The sequence below is a fragment of the Podarcis gaigeae genome, assembly GCF_964106915.1.
Source record: "Podarcis gaigeae genome assembly, chromosome: 9".
In the NCBI taxonomy this organism is placed as follows: Eukaryota; Metazoa; Chordata; class Lepidosauria; order Squamata; family Lacertidae; genus Podarcis; species Podarcis gaigeae.
In genome coordinates, this window is record NC_139685.1 from 70483095 (window position 1) to 70505487 (window position 22393).

At 41.9% G+C, this 22393-nt stretch overlaps 1 protein-coding gene across 10 annotated transcripts in view; it reads left to right on the plus strand.

Moving 5' to 3' along the window:
- The window catches only part of RUFY3 (RUN and FYVE domain containing 3), a 231185-nt gene that overhangs the window by 23211 nt on the left and 185581 nt on the right, over positions 1 to 22393 (plus strand). For 5 of the 10 annotated variants that reach the window (XM_083756524.1, XM_083756527.1, XM_083756526.1 and 2 more), the window contains 13 exons: positions 1552 to 1725; positions 3137 to 3254; positions 3742 to 3843; positions 6977 to 7100; positions 8659 to 8720; positions 9845 to 9910; positions 10017 to 10086; positions 11262 to 11354; positions 12101 to 12187; positions 12899 to 13066; positions 14748 to 14845; positions 19107 to 19226; positions 20828 to 20951. In XM_083756524.1, the coding sequence (XP_083612650.1) occupies positions 1552 to 1725; positions 3137 to 3254; positions 3742 to 3843; positions 6977 to 7100; positions 8659 to 8720; positions 9845 to 9910; positions 10017 to 10086; positions 11262 to 11354; positions 12101 to 12187; positions 12899 to 13066; positions 14748 to 14845; positions 19107 to 19226; positions 20828 to 20951 (1406 nt within the window). Of the gene's footprint in view, positions 1 to 1551; positions 1726 to 3136; positions 3255 to 3741; positions 3844 to 6976; positions 7101 to 8658; positions 8721 to 9844; positions 9911 to 10016; positions 10087 to 11261; positions 11355 to 12100; positions 12188 to 12898; positions 13067 to 14747; positions 14846 to 15669; positions 16693 to 19086; positions 19227 to 20827; positions 20952 to 22393 lie in introns of those variants that run through there. The other 5 variants (XM_083756530.1, XM_083756525.1, XM_083756532.1 and 2 more) reach the window with 3 other exon arrangements.

The window sequence follows — 22393 nt, forward strand, 5'->3', positions numbered from 1 at the left end:
CTTTTTTTGGATTAATTTGTTAAATACTGCTTGCATGAAATTTGTACATATACTTTGTTTGTACATACACTTTCTCCAAATTTAATTGCTTACATAATTGGCTTGACTGACCGTTTCCTGAGACATTTATAATCTAATTGTGAATGTGTGAGTTAGCATTACATGCAAAGGCATTTTCTTGTGTAAAACAGGCTTAATTTAGAACATAAATACAGATTTTTAAAAACTTGCTTTAAAAAATGTAAAACAGATGTTAGGGATTTTAAAAAGGATGCTCAATAAAATATCTAAAACAGCCTAATTTGAGGTGCTTTGGAGACTGTCTAGTTTGGTTTGGGTCCAAGTCTGAATCCTGATATGAAAAAAAGGAAGCTATTGGACCAAGTTTGGAGATAAAGAGGTACAACAGTATCAGTTAGGGATTTATTTTTAATGTTTTTCAAAAAGCATTGTCTATAATTTTGACAGACATGGATGACACTTTCAGGCTTGTTACCCCTTCTGAGGGGATGAATCCTGCCAAATTTCAAATGGATACCTACAGTTGTTTTCCTACTAGGGCAAGATTTAGAATTTTGAGGTGGATAAAGAAAATGACTTGATTTCTCCTATTGTTTTGTGGGCAATTTTGTAGGAAAATAGCACCCGCCAGAGAGGTGCTGCTAGATAAGAAACCTGCCAAATTACAGATGAATATACAGTATATGGGAGGGTTGGGGTTTTTTTTTATGTGCTAGGTGTCTTTAAAGTTGGGTGGGGTTTTTTTGTGGGGTGAGGATTCACTTCCTCTCTGCTGTTTTACAGGCAAAAACGTTATCATGAAAATGGTATGCATTGTAGAGGTGTCCCTAAGAAAGCAGTCTGCAGCTTTTCCAGAAGAATGGGTGTAAGGGCTATGGAGTTATGATGAATAGGGTTGAGGGGAAGCCTTAGGCTTCTGTTCTGCCCCATTGGCACTAAAAGTCATAGGAACTGAAAGCAAAACTGATTTGACAGGAGTGGATGTGTGAGTATGTGACTAAGATGCAAAAGGACCTTAGTATCCCACATTTTCCCAGCTTGCAGTACTAGTAGGACCAGCAAAGAGCACAGATAAGAACAAGATGATACAAGATACAAGGTGATAATTGCAGCATCCCTTTCCCAAAACACTGTGATAGGAGAGCTCTGGAAAAACCATTCCTTCTGATTAGAAGCTAGATCTGTCAGTCACCAAAAAGCTGTTTCCTCCTCCCTCTGCCCATTCTGCTGTTTTCCTTATGGCTAATTTCTCTAGAAATTCCCTGCCACAAGTCTCTTAAACCTTTCCCCCAGAGACACTTAGTTTTTCTTTGTTTACTAATTAATTTAAATATTCCAGTAACTGAATCACTTTCGGCTCTGTCTGATGTGCTGCTGTTGCCATAGTTTAAAAAAGACCTAAAGCTTTGGTTCCTACTGCCTTTCAGTATCCATAGTGTCCCTTATGTTAAAAATAACAGTTACCCATTGAAAATGATTTTCCATCAAGGCATTTTTCTGACCAAATCTTGTCTGTGTGTTTTGTTGCAGATCCCAACTATCTCATGGCTAATGAACGCATGAACCTGATGAACATGGCTAAGCTGAGCATAAAGGGCTTGATTGAATCTGCTCTTAATCTTGGGAGAACTTTGGACTCTGACTATGCACCCCTCCAGCAGTTTTTTGTAGTGATGGAACATTGTCTCAAACATGGCTTAAAAGGTGGGTGATTGTGATGGCAAACCTACTTGAGGGATTAGGTCCACAATGTTAAATTGCTATTCCACCTCTGCATGTGGTCACCTTTTTTTTTTGTCCTATGCACAAAGCTGCCCACAGAAATAATACTTATGTGGGTGTTATTTTATTTAGCATATTTTTATTCTGCCCTTCTACTATTTAGGTCTTCAAGGCAGCTTACAAAGATGTTAGAATAAAGTTGTTTTCAGTCAAATTTGGCAGGGGCAGGTTTCTACGTGAAGGTGTTCCCACCCCTTAATTCTCTTAGGGCCTAGAAGAAATCAGCAGACTTTCTTACACAGTACTTGCTGTCTGTTCTGGAGGTCCAGTCTATGCCCTGGTATTGCCTTCCAGCAATGCCACAGTGGCAGTAGCAGGACAAAGAGAGACGTCTCTGTAAAGTGTGTCACCCCAGAACAATATGGGAGCAAAACAGATAAGTGTCCTGGTCACAGCCATTCCTGGCACACAGTTCTCTCTGTAAGCAACTGACCTTATTGCACTTAAGAGCCAATCACAAGAGGAGAGAGAGAATTGCCCTCCTGCCTGCTGATAATCAGGTTCTTCAGAAAATTGAGGTTCTGGAGCCAAACCCAGCCCCTGAACGGATGCCAGTTGGCTCACCAGTTGCAGCCTAAAAGGGGGTGAGCGTGTAAGTGTTGACTCACAACTCCTCCCTCACTTCTCACAGGTGGAAAAATAGTTCCTGTCTCATCGTGCATACTGTAGCAGAGACTTCTGTACTGGTTGCTATAGAGCAGTATTTTTCCATTTCAGGCTTAAGCAAACTTTTCTTTTATAATCTGAATCCTGGGACCGGAACTATTTTTCCACCTGTGACAAGTGAGGGAGAGATTGTGGGTCAACACTTGCATGCTCACCCCCTAAAGTGGCTTTCTAGCAAGTTCTGTTATCAAAGATGCCTCTTCCTGCACAACTCTTATACTTTTAGTACTCACCATGAAATTGTTACAGTAAGTGCCACACTTTTTAACAACAACAAAAAAGAGGTGCTGGTATTGCGTACCCTTGAGTACCCTCCGGAAAAAAAGGACTGCATAACACTATTTGCTGAAAAACTGCACTGGAGAGACACTCAAGTCTGAAAACACAAAATGAGAAAAGGGGGAAGAGGAAATGAACTGCTTCTTTCTTCCCGTAATTGCATACCTGCTGCCATCTGCATGGCTCCTTGTCTGAAATAATTACACTGTTCGCAGAAGGATTATAGAGCACAACAGAGCATAGGATAAAGGTGAAGGAGCAGTGTAAACGGATTAATATTTTGGGTGGGCTGTTGTATATGATTTGTATTTCTAAGGCAATTCACATGATCCCATTGTAATTTTAAGATGCTGATTCAGATATAAAGAGTAACAATGCTTTTATCTAGCCAAGAAGACTTTCCTGGGCCAAAACAAGTCATTTTGGGGACCTCTGGAGTTGGTAGAGAAGTTTGTCCCTGAAGCTGGAGAAATCACAGCAAGTGTTAAAGATCTGCCAGGGTTGAAGTAAGTGAAGACTTTTGTCTACCCTTTCAACAAGAAGCTGGTTAGGCATTTGCCAGGGATGCTGTAGGGCAGTGGCCATCAACCAGAAGTCTATTCATCACACAAATAGTTAGCAACTTGCCCAGCTTTCCACAGCTTCTCTGCCTTCAGTTTAGCTGCCTGTTTTCTGTCATGTCTGAACCGGACTAAAATGTCAACTCTGTGTGCAACAACAATGAAACAGGCAAATTCAGCATTGCAAATGAAGAGATTTGAAAGCAATAGCAAATTTTAGAAATCTGTTGGGCCATATTTGGAATATTATGGTTCTGATTCCCCCAACTAAAAACTAATTTTCTTGCATGGAGCAAGAAAATATCAACTTAGTGAGCTACAGTCTGCATCACTAAAATAAAACATTGTCTCAATTTTACTATTTATTTTGGGTGTGGAAGTTGGAATGTAGATTATATAACAGCATATATATTTTTGTCTCTGGTATTGATAGGACGCCTGTGGGTAGAGGAAGGGCATGGCTTCGCCTAGCTCTCATGCAGAAGAAGCTTTCTGAGTACATGAAAGCCTTGATAAACAGAAGGGAAATTCTCAGGTTAGTGGTTTGCTGTTTCTTGACCCAGAGAAGCCTTGCTTTCAATAAAAGGGGATTTATTACATAAGCAAATTGTTCTCTGTGGGTATCTTCTCTGTGCGCCTCTGTATTCATAATTTGACTCATTGTTGTTCTGGCACTTCCAGAGGTTGTTTTGATAGCAGCATGGGTGGAATGTATAATCTTGTTTGGAGACTTGCTAAATTGTCATAATTTCTTTGAATACCTACCTGCCTGCCAGCATTGAGGGCTCTAGAAAGAAACTCAAAGGTTTCCCGTAGACATGACTTCACAGTACACCGAGAAAAAAAATGTGTACACTATCACAAATTTATGAAAGCACTTAAAATTTTACTAGACATTTTACTGTAGAAAAATAAGATAAATAGGTTCCTATCCGCAGGCTAACTTTGCATATGAAATGAAGTGAGAATTAATCTTGCTGGCAGCAAATGGATTGCAGTTCAGGAGAGTGGGAATGCACAGCAGATGCCCATTCTAAACTCTGTGGGTGTGTTTGTGCATGCACACATACACATTCTCTCTGTTTGCTCTTGAGCCACTATAAGTCAGAAATAGACGTATAGAATCATAGAGTTGGAAGGGACCACGAGGATCATCTAGTCCAACCCCCTGCCAATGCAGAAATCTTTCACCCAACTTGGGGCTTGAACCCATGGCCATGAGATTAAGAGTCTCGTGCTCTACCATCTGAGCTATAGAGCATGGACTATAGACAGATTCAATGTAAATAATGCATGCGGTGCTTGCCTTCTGTTTTCTTTTAAAATAATATAGTTATGGAAAACCATTTCCTTGCTCTTAATGTTTTTGGAATTTTGATTTTTCTCTGTTTTTACATGCCTTTTGATTATTCACAATGACCTTGATGCAAGCAAGCCATTCAGACTTCTAACATGGGCCTCCTCTTGCACATGTGTCATAATCCCATCCTGTACATGCGGTCTCATGAGCCATGAAAGAAAAGTTTCAGTTTTAATCCTGAAATGACGCCATGGCAAATACTGGAGCTTTTCTACCATGACCCCCAGTACCGCATTTTTCGCTCTATAGGACGCACCGGACCATAGGAGGGGGAGAACAGGGGGGGGGGGAAATCTCCCCCTCTCTGCCCAGCGCCCCTTCAGCGAAGCGGTAGGAGAAATGGAGCCCCTTCCATTTCTCCTCCCGCTTCGCTGAAGGGGCGCTGTGCAGAGAGGGAAAACTGTGCAGCACCTCTCCAGTGAAGCGAAGCCTGGAGAGCAAGAGGGATCAGTGTGCACCGACCCCTCTCGCTCTCCAGGCTTCAGGCGGCTATCCGCAAGCCTTCGGAGCGCAGCGGGAACTCCTGCTGCGCTCCGAAGGCTTGCGGATAGCTGCCTGAAGCCTGGAGAGCACAGCGGGAGTTCCTGCTGCGCTCCGGGGGCTTCAGGCGGCTTCAGCGAAAGCAATGCGAAGCCTCCAGAGTGCAGGGGGAGCTCTCCCTCTGCGCTTCGGAGGCGTCGTGTTGCTATCGCTGAAGCGAAGGAGCCTGCATTCGCTCCATAAGACGTACACACATTTCCCCTTAATTTTTGAAGGGGAAGAAGTGTGTCTTATAGAGCGAAAAATACGGTACTTCCCGCACTTACTGCTATTTTATTTTAATATAACATCCAGGATGAAGAAGAGCCCTATAAAACTTGCTGACTACTTTCATAGAATCATGGAACTATAGAGTTGAAAGGGACCCTGAGGGTCATCTAGTCCAACCCCCACAATGAAGGAATTTTGTCTACAACTGTCCCAGGGTGGGCGCCAACCACCAACTGTCTGGCTTACAGACAGACACACTGACTCATTGCGCCATTTCTGAGCCAGTGTTGTAAAGTTTTGATTGGTTGACATTTTGATTTATTTATTTTTTAAAATTCTGAAGGCCTATAAATGATATATTTATAAAATTCACTTTATTTTGCAATGAAAGTGGACAGGAAAATAAAACTTTAATCAGTTATCTTCCCTTTTGCAAGTTCTCAGTGGACAAAAGATGGGGCAGCCATTATTTTTCCCATATAGTGCCACATAGCATCATTCCCGGGGAGAGGCATTTTTGTTCAGCCACTCTCAAAGTGCAGAGTAGTGACCAGGGAGAAGAGACGGTGGAGGAAGATTGGAAGAAATTTAAAGACTATTTACAAAAGTATTGTAAGATCAATGAATGTTAGAATGATGTTGGAATGAATTTATGTAACAAATAACAATTTATGTAACAGAAATGTAACAAAGATTTAAGAAAAATAGACTGTTAATTGCTGAAGGGAAGGGAAGTAAACTTATATTAGTATCAAGAAAAATTCTCAGGACAAAAATTTGAAAAGAGGGAAAGGATTTGCTGAAATGGATAATTGACTTAGAATACAAGAAAGGGAGGTGTGAGGAGGTCAGGGAAACAAGCTAATGAAAGGAAAGTAATGGGAAGATTTGTTGTATTGTTTCCTTTTTCTTTTTTCTTCTTCTTGATTCTTCTTTTGCTTACTGATTTTTCTTTTTTCCTTTTTGTATTTTATTTTTTCTTGTTTAAAAGGATGTTTTTTTTATTTCTCTTTTTGTACTTCTAAAACTTTAATAAATATCTTATACAAAAAAAGGGGAAAAAAGCAAAGTGCAGAGTAGCCAGGAGAGTGTAACTAAGCCGCTTAGTGAATGAATAATGTTTTTAGAAGGAAAGAAGGCATTCCTGGCCACCTTGTGTAATTGTTTGCAATAGAATAACACCCCCTCCAAAAGCAAGGTATATTCATGCCCCTCTGAAGTTATCAAAAGTGCCCCACAAATCTCTCTGCATGTATTGGGGGATGGAGGATCTGTATCGAACCCTAATTGTCCTCTGCCCCATTCCCCTAGCCTTGTTTTAAAAGTTGGAATCCCTGCTTCCTGTGATTGAATAATGTAGATAATTGAGCAAGGATTCTCTTGCAGAGTGACTGGCTTGGCTTCCACTGCCTCCTGGCTAATCAGCACAAACTACAGTAAAACTTAAAAGCTTTCTTATCAACTCATCCACTAGGCTGAGCAGTAAATAACCACGTGTAGATTTGTTGAAGTCTTGAATATAGGGATTTGACAAGCTTTATCTCAACTTGTTTTGCAGTGAGTTTTATGAACCTAACGCGCTAATGATGGAAGAAGAAGGTGCCATAATTGCTGGTCTTTTAGTAGGTCTGAATGTAATTGATGCAAACTTTTGCATGAAGGGTGAAGACTTGGATTCACAGGTGATGGATATTTTGTTCCCCTAAATACGCTCTTTAGTTGTTTCCGTTTGGCTCTTGAAAAAGTATTTAAAAAGGGGGGGGGCATAACTGGGATGCAGTTTGGCTAGTCAGTGGCTGCTACACAAATCAAGATTTACTGAACTCTAAATAAAGGATTTTCCTTCTGGTTGAGGTTTTTTTGGCTTAGGGAACTAAGATACTTTGTGGTATGGTTTTCTATTTTCTTGGCATTTATCAGTGAAGAGGGTTTTAGTTTTTTTAGGTTTTACTATATGTGTTTCCATTTGAAACAATATAGCTGTTCTCTACACATCTCTAAGCAGCCGTTTCTTCATTCTTGTTACTAGTTACTTTAAACTAGTAAAATAGCCTGTTAGTTACTTTTCCTTTGTTCTGATTTGAAGTGAAAGCAGAAAAAGGAAGTTGTCTCAGAACCAGGTGAAAGCATCCTCAAGGGAAAATCTGAACTTTGTGCTTTAAAAAAAAAAATTCTGTTGTGTTGAGCAAACACACATTTTTCTGTACAGAATTACAGTTTTGAAAATTTTGAAAATTTAAAATATTGACTTGCTCAGTGTTCATGGTTTATTCTTGGACTTCTGAGAAAGTATGATAGGAGGGAGAGAAGTGAGGGTAAGTGAGGGGCATTCAAAACATCTATCTGTACGGACAGCTGACTGTGAAGATGCCAAGCTAAGCTGCCCTCCTCAAGCAGTGTGCAAGTTCTTCCATACCATGGGGCCTAGAAACCTGCATGTTTAAGAAAGTTTATGGTATCCATACTCTTTGCTGGCTTCTAGATTTATGGACATAGAATTGTAGAGCAGGAGTCACCAACATTTTTAAGCCTGTGGGTGCTTTTTCAAATTAGAGAAAGTGTTGTGAGCACCACAAAGGCACTGCATCCAAGTACACATCACAGCTTATTCTGTTAGCTACAAAATAATGCTTTTTCAAGTCTAATTTCTGAAGAGTAAGCATTCCCTGTGGGTGTCAGGAAAGTGATATGTGCACCTGCAGGTGTTACGCTGGTGACCTTTGTTGTAGAGGTCTGATAACCGTGTCTATTTTTGAACAGAAGTAGATCTCATTTGCATTTTCTGTTCATATATATTTGGTTGTGGCCTGGGAAAAAGTGTGTCGGCTATGATCTGTTGTCCTACCCTACTTCTAAGATGCTGTCTGCAGAAGAACTGGACTGATATTGATTTAAATATAGTTCCCATCTTCTTTGGGTAGCTGGGTTTCATTCTTAGTAGGAAGAAACACACTGATGGCACACTGTGGCCATGATCCAGTGAGATGAATTATTCACTTGCATGCAGTAGGGTGCTTTCACTGGGGTTTCCCCCATATGTTTTCATTTCAAACAGCTGTTTAAAAGACCATTGGTGATGTCAGAGCTGCTGCTGAAAAAGTAGAAAATAGGAAGATCTGAGCACGCAAAGCTGGCTCATCTACCTGATTATTGCCCATGTAATCATAAGGCAGTCAATTTTTCATGCAAGAAGAAATATAGTTGTGTTTTGACCTGAAGCATTACTGACTTCTCTTGTAGGTTGGAGTTATCGATTTTTCAATGTACTTAAAGGATGGGAACAGCAGCAAGGGAAGTGAGGGGTAGGTAATCTTTCTCTGGACTAGTGCGTCAGAATGTTCTGTGAAACTATATATTAGTTTGAACTTAACAATTATGCTGCTTTGTACTTTCCCTCCTAATAATAGCCCCAGCATTCAATTACAGGCTTAACACAATCTCATTAACCTTTTGGGAGACATTGTAACCAGTATATAAATTCAAAACTGTTTTGGGGTGGGATCTGCTAATATTAGTGTTAATATTGAAGCCTTGAAGGTTTACTTCTTTCCTGAAATAGGCTGTACTAAAGTGATCTGAATGCCAAAATATTTAGCTCTGAAGTACAGATATGGAGCCTGAAAAAACGTGTGCTTATATTCTCTTTTGTTAAAGAAATTTAATACAGCAGCTGTGACTTAACTTACACAGATGCAAGATACTGTATGAGAAGGTGTTGACAGAAATACTAGCACAGTTATTAAATTAATGTCCCCATTGGTTACTACTCCTGTCACTTTATTGTTTGGTTTTTTAAATAAATTATCTTTTGCTTTTGTCATGTTTGCTATTCATCATTCTCACTCATACATACTTGGAAATCAAGGTTTTGCTTTCAGTGGTTCAACTCAAGTCTTGTTGGAGCTTCTAAACTTACAACATGCAAACCATGGTTTGGAGCTACTTGTCAGCTTTTGAGTTTTCTCAGCACTCAGCTTGACGAATTCACTTCTGTCCTTGTGGTACAGCACTCTCTGGATTTTGAATGCTGGACGATGAATGAGGATCGTAGGCTTGTTAATTGAGACATCATACCAAACAATAGCTAACAGAAACTTTGGTTTGCAAACACACTTCAAACCATGTTTTTAAATTCTGGTTTGCTACCTGGTTATAAGCCATTGTTTGTCTATTCAGATATCACACCAAACTATACTTAAGCTTCTCTAATCATAGTTTGGAATAATGTTGGAATTAAGTCCAGTTTGTCTGATTGTTATGGAATGGTGTTATAATGTTTGCTAAACTACAGTTGCTTTCAGTCTTTTTTCTTTTCATAAGTACAACAACAATAGAACGAGTCCCCCACCTCCCCATCTGGTTCATATGTATTTGATATATAATATTGAGCTGCTATTGCTTATTATTAATTGTGTCCCAATTCCAGAGATGGTCAAATTACTGCAATTCTGGACCAGAAAAATTATGTGGAAGAGCTGAACAGACATTTAAGGTAATGTGTAGTTTTCCTATATAATTATGAACTGTAAAAGACTTGGTTTGTTAATGTTGAGTTCTTTCATTTCAGTATAATTACTGCAGGTCTCTTAATTTCACAGTGCCACAGTCAATAATCTGCAGGCGAAAGTTGATGCTTTAGAAAAATCCAATACTAAACTTACTGAGGAGGTAGGTAGAAATCAAAGAAATGTGCTTTTTGTTCATGTTTGGGAGGGAAATATGTTTCAGACATTAAGTTAATTAGGGCTGAATGTTTGATAATTTTTCTCACATGGATGGAATACCTCTTTTGTACTGGAGCATGATGAGGCAGATATAAAGGTAAAGGTAAAGGACCCCTGACAGTTAAGTCCAGTCGCAAACAACTCTGGGGTTGCGGTGCTCATCTTGCTTTACTGGCCGAGGGAGCTGACGTTTGTCTGTAGAGTTTTTCCGGGTCTTGTGGCCAGCATGACTAAGCCTCTTCTGGTGAAACCAGAGCAGCGCACGGAAACGCCGTTTACCTTCCTGCCGTAGCAGTACCTATTTATCTACTTGCACTTTGACGTGCTTTTGAACTGCTAGGTTGGCAGGAGCAGGGACCGAGCAACGGGAGCTCACTCCATCGCGGGGATTCAAACCGCTGAACTTCCGATCGGCAAGTCCTAGGCTCATTGGTTTAGACCACAGCGTCACCTGCGTCCCAAGGCAGATATGGAACCCTGTAAAAACAAAAACAGGCATTTTCCTTCAAAACTCCTGTGTGTATGCAAGTTAATGCAGGATGGTTGACCAGCTAAAAGCCCAATCCTATTTGTATTTACTCAGAAGTAATTCTCAAACATTTTACTAGTACAAACCAAACAAATAACATTATGGCCTGGAGATGTCAGGTAAAGGACTATTTTGGTACAAGACTGGCAGACACCTACCCCAAGGAAGGCATATTTTGTTAAGGACAGGAATCATGAACATGGAATGGTAGGTTAGAGGAAGCAGGACTATGAAGTTGTGGGCAGAGTGGTTCAAAAGGCCTGATCAGGGAGTCTGGCACAAGTTTAGGGAACATGAAAGCCTGGGTAGCTTTGGTTCTTCTTTGGTCTTGGTTTGAGGCCATTAAGAACTGTCAGGACCAGAGGTTGCTACACCTTTCTTGAGCAACCCATCACAGCTATCTTCCACTGGCCAACTTTCGCATATGTAAGATTTCTCATGATTTGTCTTGGCATGCAGCAATAGGAGTTCTGCAGTTGCCCTAGTCCAAGTTCATTTTACATTTTAACTCTTGGCCAAGAAAGCATCTGTAGAAGTCACAAAAAGTGTTGTTTTTTTACTTGTTGCATTGTTCTCATTGACACACACAGCTTGCTGTTGCGAACAACAGAATAATAACACTGCAAGAGGACATGGAGCGAGTCAAAGAAGAAAGTTCATATATTTTGGAATCCAACAGAAAGGTCAGTGTGTGAGAGTGTGTTTGTGTGTGTCTAGCAACTGCAGGTAGATCATGTCCCACTGCGTCACTGCCATGGAGTTGCCTGTATGTAGTGCAACTTACTTTTCTAGGACCTGAAGGCATTTTACTGCAAAGCACCTTATTTCTCCTGTTCTCTGCCCCTGTCCGGTATGTGTTTTGACATGCCAAATTATAGAGCTACCCTTGGAGAACTTGGGTCCAGTTCTTGCAGAAGGGTCCTCGTGCTGTCATTTGCTTGCATGCATTAGAAGAAGAAGAAGAGTTTGGATTTGGTATCCCGCCTTTCACTCCCTTTAAGGAGTCTCAAAGCGGCTAACATTCTCCTTTCCCTTCCTCCCCCATAACAAACACTCTGTGAGGTGAGTGGGGCTGAGAGACTTCAAAGAAGTGTGACTGACCCAAGGTCACCCAGCAGCTGCATGTGGAGGAGCAGAGACGCGAACCCGGTTCCCCAGATTATGAGACTACCGCTCTTAACCACTACACCACACTGACAGACATTAAGATCTGAATGTACGCTATCCATTGCGAACACACACTGATGTTTAAATAATTAGTGTGGCCTTAGGTATCCTAGTAGCTACACAGATTAATTAACAAAGATGATGTTTTTGCATGAACTTAGCCAAAAGAGAAAAATCAGAAGTGACATCATTTAATCATTGTGATATTTTTTGAGTACCAAAAACACAACAACAAACCCCCATTGCTTTTCTGATTTAACAGCAGGTACCCAAGCAAGACAGAACTGCAGATGGACATGCCCTTAGTGAAGCACGGAAACACTTAAAGGAAGAAACACAGCTGCGGCTGGTAGGTGGCACAGCTCAACGCTCAGGTCTAAGAGACTGTTACAAGCCCTGGATCTCATGCTGTACTGACATTTTCCCATATTAATGGAGAAGTAGCATTCATGGTACGGAACGCGGGTGGCGCTGTGAGTTAAACCACAGAGCCTAGGACTTGCCGATCAGAAGGTCGGTGGTTCAAATCCCCACGACGGGCTGAGCTCCCGTTGCTCGGTCCCTGCTCCTGCCAACCTAGCAGTTCGAAAGCACGTCAAAGTGCAAGTAGATAAATAGGTACCGCTCCAGCAGGAAGGTAAACGGCGTTTCTGGTTCGCCAGAAGCGGCTTAGTCATGCTGGTCACATGACCCGGAAGCTGTACGCCGGCTCCCTTGGCCAGTAAAGCGAGATGAGCTCCGCAACCCCAGAGTCGGCCACGACTGGACCTAATGGTCAGGGGTCCCTTTACCTTTACCTTTATCATCCATGGTAAGCTGGATTCTACTTAATCAGATGTGAGAAACATCACTTTGATAAAGTAGAGCGGAGCCTAGAAAGGCTCCTCTCAAAATAAATTCAGTAGCATTCAGTGTGCTAAACTAGCACTGCTGCTCTTCTGGATTTGTATAGAAAATTCACCTTTCATTTTCTGTGCTGGAGGAATGGACAATGTGGGTAGATTTTTCACATTCCAGATTTCATATGCTGTAAATGTATATGTGTGTGTGTGTGATTTAGGATGTGGAAAAAGAGCTTGAGGTGCAGATTGGAATGAGACAAGAGATGGAACTGGCCATGAAGATGCTGGAAAAAGATGTCTGCGAGAAGCAAGATGCACTGGTGGCACTCAGGCAGCAGCTTGATGATCTCAGGGCCCTAAAACTCGAACTTTCCTTCAAGCTGCAGGTAAGCAAGCAAGACCAGGTTGGCTGCTAGGTAATGACTCACTCCTCCAGTGGCGTAGCGTGGGGAGTGCAGGGGGGGCCGGCCGCACCGGGCGCAACATCTGGGGGTTAGGGTTAGGGGGCGCAAATCCATGGGTTAGGGGGGGCGCAAATTACTTGCCTTGCCCCGGGTGCTGACAACCCACGCTACGCCACTGCACTCCTCTTAGCTTTATGGTGGAAAATATGCAGGGTTTGGATATGAGACACCAAGGTTCAAATGCTTGGTCAGCCTGAAGTTCAAGAAGAGGACTCTCGGCATTCTCAACCTCACTTGGCTTGCATAATTAAATGTTATTACCTCCCCTGAACTCTTGCGGCATTGTATGCATAAGAAAGAAACATAGTGCTGTAGTGTAGGACAGCAGTCATCTTGGGCCCTGCTCTGTAGGGTAATTTAAGTGTGTTTCTCTGTGAAAGGACACTTAACATCATCTCTGTACTGCACTGTGCTCCTTTTACAATTTCTCCACATGGAACTATCTGGGCTGCAGCAGATATCACAACAGCTACACCTTACCTCTGAGTAAGAGGTTGGGAAAGGGCTGTGGGATTTGCATCTTTCCTCTGTCTGTATGTCTCTCTCCCCCCTCAATCTCTCTTGCTAATTTTTCCCTGCCATGGTTCAGTGTTGCACATGGAGTGCTTATAACTCAGCATTTGAATTCAGGGCCTGTTGCTTCTCCCTATTTGGTTAATCATAGTTATAGTGATACCATTTAGTCTTGCACAAGCTTTAAATAGATAAGCCTTGAAGTAAACCTTGTGTCGAGAATCTTAAATCCTTCAAATTTCATTTATTGTATTTTAGCCATATACAATACTTTTAATGTTCAAAGTGTATTTACAATAATGTAAATTGTTAGGGATGCGGGTGGCGCTGTGGGTTAAACCACTGAGCCTAGGACTTGCCGATCAGAAGGTCGGCAGTTCGAATCCCCGCGACGGGCTGAGCTCCCGTTGCTCGGTCCCTGCTCCTGCCAACCTAGCAGTTCAAAAGCACGTCAAAGTGCAAGTAGATACATTATGTTTACATAATGTAAACATTATTTACAATAATGTTTGGTCCCAGCTCCTGCCCACCTAGCAGTTTGATAGCACGTCAAATGCAAGTAGATAAAGTACTGCTCCGGCGGGAAGGTAAACGGCGTTTCCGTGCGCTGCTCTGGTTCACCGGAAGCGGCTTAGCTTAGTCATGCTGGCCACATGATGCGGAAGCTGTCTGTGGACAAACGTCGGCTCCCTTGGCCAGTAAAGCAAGATGAGCGTTGCAACCCCAGAGTCATTTGTGACTGGACTTAACTGTCAGGGGTACCTTTACCTTTACCTTTACCTTTAGGCCACTTCAGCACAGCTTTGTGAAGCTGGTCGTTGCAATTCCAATTCTGTAGCGAGGCACTGAGGCCAGTAGTGTGATTCGCAAAGACCATGCACTCAGCCTATGCTTGAAATAGGACTTGAACTCGTGTCTCCCTTTTTATTGTCCTCTGGGCTTTCCAGGTCTTCCACTGCAACTATTCAGTGTTTGTGCATTTTTCTCTCAGTTTGGTACTTCAGCATCAACAATACTCAGTCAACAGCAAGATGCAGGTGACTGCTGCATAAATAAATAAGGATGGTGTTGTGATTTTTTGCCTTTCTAGAGTTCTGACCTGGGAGTGAAACAAAAGAGTGAACTAAACAGCCGCTTGGAGGAGAAGACAAATCAGATGGCTGCTACCATTAAACAGCTCGAACAAAGGTAAGATTGAAACTTGCTTAGTAAGCAAAACACAAAGTTGGCCTTCAGTTGGGTGTGTTTTTTAAAGATACTCTTAATGTACATATTTTTAGGATATTTGAAAATGGAGGTTAAGCATTTTCAACATGGTGCACTACAAAGCATTACCCTGAAGCAGCAGGCACAAGTAATTTCCTCCATCTCCTTTGCGTATAGTGAGAAGTTAGTTAAAGTGGGCTGATTATCCAATACGTAACCTGGAAAAAGGAATTTGGCCTAGTGAGGACTGCATGGCAGTCATGGGTATGGTCACATCACACAAACATGCACGGTTTCTCTCACACACATACATACACAAGATACGAAGCTCCTCCTCCTTCAAATGATCGATCTGATGACTGGGGAGGGGGTGATTCGCATTCCCATCAGGCTGCTGGACTTGGCAGAAAGGTTTAAATCATTCCTTCTTTCATCCCCCCTCCTTTTTTTTTTTTTTTACCACTGCTGCCAAAATTGAGGACTTCTTGATGAGACCAGAGAACTTGTTTGGAAGGGCCACCCCAAACCAGGGTGTAGCTGCCCCTGTTTGAGCGCTGAACCTTGCAAATACACCAGATTTAGCCGTACTGAAATATCTATCGCTATATCCACTGCTGTTACTGAATGGAAATCAAGACCGGTTTCTTAACACATAAAATAGTTGTTGTTTGTATTTTCAAGAAAAGCATTGACATTGAATTATATTGTCAGATACCTGTTGAATTAACTGGTGTTTTCTTCTGCTGTCAATTTCCTCCTCTTCTTTCCCTCCATTTCCCCCTTATCATCTCCTTATCATTATATAGTGAAAAGGATTTGGTGAAACAGGCAAAAACCTTAAATAGTGCAGCAAACAAACTGATTCAGAAGCCCCATTAGGCATTTTTTTTGCAGCTGGTCGCCTCACAACTCTTGACATCTCAGCTCAGTTATGAGGGGAAAGCAAAAAGAGATTGAGAATTTAGATGTCAGACTTAAATGTTGTCACCTAAAGTTGACTTGGAATTTGGTGGATTTCTTTTTCTTTTCTTTTTTTAAGCATCTGTTTTGTTTGGAAATAGAAAAGGTAGCCTATAATCTTCCTTCCCTTAGTTATTTGTTGCTTAAACTTTACTAAACTACAAATGATTTGACCAGAACCTACTCCATAAAATCATAAGTAAAAACAGATTTGTGGGTCTGTACATACAATTGATACCAAGTGTATACAGCACAAGCTTTTTACTCTTGACAGGATATTGGAAAAGTGTGAAGCTTTCCCCTTGAAAATTCTCAGATTCGCGGGAAGCTGAGGTAGTTCCCTCTGTTTCCCTGTTGTGAAGTGTATGAAGAAAATACACACATGAAAGTTAAAGCAGTTGGGTGCCTGCTGCAAGCCATGAACGTTTAGCTTTTCTGTCCCATTTGATCTCAAGACCAGGACAAGCTCACGTCGAAAGAACTTCCCATTAGAAGGGCCTAGTCCTTGTTTACCAAAGGCTTGTCTGCATTGCACGTTTCCCACCCCCACCCCAACTGTGCATTTATCACAAATTTATGTAGACGGAAAGTGGGTCTGATATGCACAGTGTGCTCAGCACACAACTCAAAGGATGCACCAGTTCACAGATATTGTGCGTCCAACCACCCCAGCTGAAATGGGGCGAGATTACACTGTTTTGCTTTATAGCAGAACAAAATGTGTTTCTGCTTGGACTTGCTCTTTTCACCTTTTCTCAATTGCATTTAGATACAATTGTCTTGTTCGGTGTCTTTTCCCACCTGCCCATTCCAATGATCCCACAACCCCATTATTTTGATATAATCCACTGTACATGGACGTAAAGAAATATCCAGAGGAGGGCAGTAATAATACAAAACAAATAATGCAAACCAAAATTGTAACGAACTGTAACCAGAATATTTTGCAGTGCAAGGACGCACTAAGACAATGCGCCAATGCCAACCCTTTTGCATTAGAGAAAGGCATATTCATTCAACCCCCTCCAGTGACATGGATGTAATGCCTAGTCGCTAGCTATATTTTAAAATGGAAAGCCCTTTTCGTTTCTGCATTGCCTTCTACCTCTGCCTTCATTTCCCTAAAAAATAAACAGTGGTTCTCTTTTCTAGAAGGACTCTCATAATAGGTGTGTGTTATCTTCTCTTCCTCTTTTAGGAAAGATGGAATAATGTATTTTGCAGAACAGTTCATTATGGTTCTTACCTTGTTTAAGAGGATGAATGGAACTGGTAGTGTTTTACTGCTGGTCAGTCATTGACTCAGAGTAGCTACAGCATACGATAACTAGATCGTTATTGCTTAAAGTTGCCTTTTGATCTTGTTAACTTTTGATTCTAAGTGTTTGGTTCAAACAGGGGACTTACCGAAAGACCGACTAAAACCTAGAAAGCATAGGAAAACACCTTGCTGGAACTCAAAATAACATCATTTTTTGTTTTGGGATTAAATTAGGGGTCTTTCTCGTGACTGCAAGAGTTCACTGTGTTAGTCCCTAAACAGCCTTTAGTGTGTAGAGTCATTATCAATACTCGTCCAGCTGTCCAAATTAGTTTTATAGTTTTAAATAGTCTGTTGTTCTTTTTTCAGTTCCCTCCCATGGAAATCTCGTTTTGTGTTCAAGCAAAATGGGGAAAATTGACTTTTTAAAAGATGGGGGAGGGGAATAATTGGCTGATTTTAGAATCTAGGGGGCTGAATTTTACTCTTGTGTTCCTTGTAAAACTGGCAGAGCAGATGTTTTGCTCTTTTCCTTTAAAGTAAGAATCCTTAAGAATTACACTTTGGTGTGGCATGTTTGTAATTGTACCCAGTTAATTTGGAGCAATGTCTATTTAGGCACCAATTTAAATTCCATCCTAAAGTAAACATGTTTCATTAAAATATCTAATTTGGTGGCGAGGATTATTACGATGCCACACCCCTCTTGTAGTTAGGATTTCGCTTTCACATGAGCAAAAGAGACTTGGCTGGCTTCACATAGGCTGCACTATGATTATCATGCTTAGAGAGGACAAGGGAACAAATACACAGCTTCCGAATTCTAGCCCATAATTCCTTCTGTTTAAAATGTCCTTTGAAGTGATGCTTCAGAGTCATACCTGGTTCCTGCTAGTTGGCTTTAGGATGCCTTAGTTTGAGTGAGAACAGAGGATGGTAGCTTAGAATAATGGTTGGAAGCGGAAGCTGTCGCCATCTTAGCCCTTCAGAGAATGGTCTGGTGGACTTTCTTCTGCTTAAGGAAGAGAAAATGTTATTTTGCTGATTGATCTTGACGGTGATTTGCTAATGAGTCAGTCCCCTCTGTCCCTCTCTTCTCCACACTGTTGGCTTGAATTGCTGTGCATCTGCCAGCCACTCACCAAGAAAGGGGCAGGATGTCGAACTGGGCACATGATACAGTTCTTCATACTGTTGAGAGTTTGTGACAGTGGGATTCTTTCAAGGAAGTGATGCCCTGTCAGCATCCTGAGCTGGTAAATGGAGGACTGTGCCATATGCCTGATTAAATCACGTTTGAGTCTGTTGGAAGATGGTATTTCAGAGGTGGACTGGAATATGTGATAACTCCATTATTTTTGCTGAGTGACCGCCTCTATTTGTCCACCCTACAGTTAGGCCACTGTGCTGAGTATATGCCACATAGCTGGTGAAAACATGCAGTCTGAAATCAGCCCCTCTGTTGTGAAAGTGCGTTTCTCTCCCTGCCCCCCCCCCCCCAATTGCAGTGATGCCTCAAGTAGATTGGGAAGCCTAAATACTTCTCCACGACTTTGTATCCACTTGGATCCGTGTGTGTTTAACCTGATGTAACAGTTGTGGAAGAGACCAGACAAATGCACTAATTTCTTAATATAGTAGGTAACCCATGATGCAAGTTCTAATTACTTGTATAAAGCTGCAATGTAACGTAAATTTAAAAGAAATGACTTACAAATACTGTGTAATTGAGATTTGCTTTGACTATGGATAAAAGTGATGTTTTATGTTTATCATCTAATGACTGTAAACTGTAGTTATAGAATAAAAAAAAATGAAAATAGAAGTTTCTTCTGCCTGGTTCACCTCCATTTTGATTTTTCTTTAGATTTCTTTTGGTTCCCCCTCTCACTTCCTGTTCCCATACGTTTCCTCTCATCTTTCATTGGGCTCAGTTTTTTCTTTAATTTATTGTTTAACCTCAGTCTTCCTCCCCACCATGGCTTTTGTTTTTTATCACAAGTTCATGTGGCTCAAATCCAGATTGCAACATGCAGAGAAGGAGCGTCAGTCCCTGGAGGAAGACAATCGGCTCTTCAAGCAGGAGTTTGGGGATAAGATCAACAGCCTTCAGATGGAGGTGGAACAGCTCACCAAGCAGCGGTGAACAGAACTGATTTATTTGTGTGTGATTTTATTGAGCAGCCTTTTTCCAGCTCTGCTGGAACATTTTGCATGTTCTGCGCATTTTGCAGGATTCCTCACAGGTTGTCATAGCAAGCCTCTCCAAAACAAGGGTGACATTTTGAAATTTCCAAACTGTTAAGTTCTTGTTTGTGTAAGTCCATATACATCTTTCAGTAGAATCGTAGAGCTGTAGAGTTGGAAGGGAAAACTAGGATCATCTCGTCCCACCCCTGCAATGCGGGAATCTTTTGCCCAACGTGGGGCTCAAACCCACAACCCTGAGATTAAGAGTTTCATGCTCTGCCAACTGAGCTATCTCAAAGCTTAAGGCTGAAGAAGAGCTTCTTTCCATTTGTGTAGCCAGCCAATGTAAGTCAGTACAGACGGACCTTGGAAGTAGAACGGAATCCATTCTGGAAGCCCTTTCGACTTCCGAAAGGTTCGGAAACCAAGGTGAAGCTTCCAATTGGTTCCTGATTGCACAGGCATGCCAGAAACAATAGCAGAAGCCATACCGGTTGTTGAGCTTCCAAAAAAAGAAAAGAAAACCGGAACACTTCCGGTTTTTGATCGTTTGGGAGCCAGAAAGTTCGACTCCCAAGGCATTTGGGAGCCGAGATATGACTGTAAGTCATATGGCTTTTAAGAGTTGTCTCCTCCATCTTCGGCAGCAGCCTGTGTGCTGTGTGCCTAGAGATTTGCCTGGATTGTCACCCATGTGTGCAAATCTGTGGGCCACTTTAGAAGAACCACAAGTGAATGTATTAAACGATGCCCACACAAACGGGCATACTCATTCACCACGCCTTATGTTCTTGGCCTTTGTGATACTCGTGCACAGCTAATATTGATCCTCTACCTGTTCATGCAGGAGACATGAGAAATCATAAGCTGTGCATAGAACCTGCAAGTCTCCATGCAGGGGAAGTGCTGTTGATGCACACTGTTCTTGTGTGCAGTGGTGAATCATGGCTCATGTGCCTCCGGGTTTACCCATGTCTTTCTGTGTTCACACTGAGTACATAATGATGTATTCTGTCATGGATGCGTTAGTTGAGATTCCTGCATTGCAGGGCGTTGGACCAGATGACCCCCGGAACCTCTACAATTCTATGATTTTATGTGCTCTGGCAAAAATGAAATGAAATTGGTCAATGCAGGAACATAGGAAGTTGTCTTATACTGAGTCCGACCATTGGGCCATCTGACTTAGCGTTGTCTCCAGTGGCTGTCTAGGGCTTCAGGCAGGAGCCATTTCCAGCCCCACCTAGAGACGGTGGGGATTGAATCTGCGAACCTGATGCCACACTGCTTAGCTGGGTACCAGCAAGGCTAGCAGAGTCAGAGGAGGGCAAGGCATTTACATGCCTAAGGGAGGGGTTACAAAGTTTGGCATTGGGATGGGCCAAGGGTGCGACTTGGAGGCAGTGCAGTTTTCTTCAGAGGGGTCGTTTTTGAAATTCTCAATCTGGAGCATAAAAAATAGGAAACCTTTCCTTCTTTCAGTGGCCTTTTTTATCGGGTCAGTAAACTACAGCTTGTCCTTAACACACTTTCTCTCCACGCTGCTACTGCAGGGGTCAGCTGGAACTGGAACTGAAACTGGAGCGAGAGCGATGGTCACATTTCCACCCTGGAATTCAAGAGAACAGAAGCTTGCACAGCCAAAGCAAAGGATTCCAGAAGGCCGGATTGAAAACAGTAATGTTCTTCTTCTGCTTCTTGGTGCTTAACTGTAGCTTTAATTCAGTTACTCTTGTTAACCTGTTAGGATTCTTCTTATTTTACTGTTGCTGTTGTTGAGGTTTGTGTTTCCTGTTGGTCACAGTGAAGCATAAGTACAGTGGTGCCTCACAAGACGAAAATAATCCGTTCCGCAAGTCTCTTCGTCTAGCGGTTTTTTCGTCTTGCGAAGCAACCCTATTAGCGGCTTAGCGCTATTAGCGGTTTAGCGGCTTAGCAGCTAAAAGGCTATTAGCGGCTTAGAAAAGGGGGGGGGAGCGAAAAAAAACGCAAGACTCGCAAGACGTTTTCGTCTTGTGAAGCAAGCCCATAGGGAAATTCGTCTTGCAAAGCACATCGAAAAACGGAAAACCCTTTCGTCTAGCGGGTTTTTCGTCTTGCGAGGCATTCGTCTTGCGGGGCACCACTGTATACTGTAACAGCTTGAGGTGATTCAAAGCTGGTGAATTTCCTGCAAGGACATTGCTAGGTTATTTAAAAGGGCACAGACCCAGAGCACAAACATGCATTAGCTAATTTGTAGGTCTAAATGTAAATTTAGGACTTTGAGTATACTTATTTGTTTATTTATAAGCTCTTTATATACCGCCCTTAAAAATTAAAAAATCAGGGTGGTGTACAGCAATATAGAAACACTAAAGGAATATTAAAAGCAGTAGAGAAAAAGAATTACCATTACTGGCTGCTCAAGAATATTTTAAACAACTATATCGAGAGATGTCTTTAAGTCAAAAGTGAGGGTGCCGGAAAAGTGTCCCACAGCATGGGACCTGCAACGTTTAATGCCTGACTTCCGGTTGATTAAGATGGTGAGTGGCTAGCACCGTGGCAAGTTGTGTGGGTTTTTTTAAGTTAAAAAAACAGACGGGGGAAGGGGCAGGTGACCTGGAGGTTGGCCCCTGAACTCCTGCAGATAAAATTCCCCCGTGCACGTGCAATTTGCATGTAGAAAAAAGTTAAAAAGGTAAAAGCAGCCTGCAAATCGTCCATCGATCCTCATGTGTGATGATAGGTGCCTGTTTTGTTGCATGCATAAGAGTAGCTGCTGCTTTTCTGCATTTGTGCTTACAGCAAAAAAAAGAAAGAAAGGAGAGTGGTGAGTGGTATATGCGGGTGTACAATTGTTGTGTGCATGCCCCTGCCTCCTGGCCTGCTATTAAGACTCTACACTGCTTACAGAAATTTTAATATAAGCTGCTCTGTGAATTTCCAAAAATTTTAAATAAATCAAGATCAGTTCAATTCGTGAGAACTAGAGGACAGAGCCTGCTCATTAATGGCCTGTATTCTGTGAAACTCCCTCCTTTTAATTGATGTAATTTTATTTGATATGCTGTGAAGGGAGGGTGGGGTGTACTGCCTGAATCATATTTAAAAACACCACTGTTTACTTAAAAAGA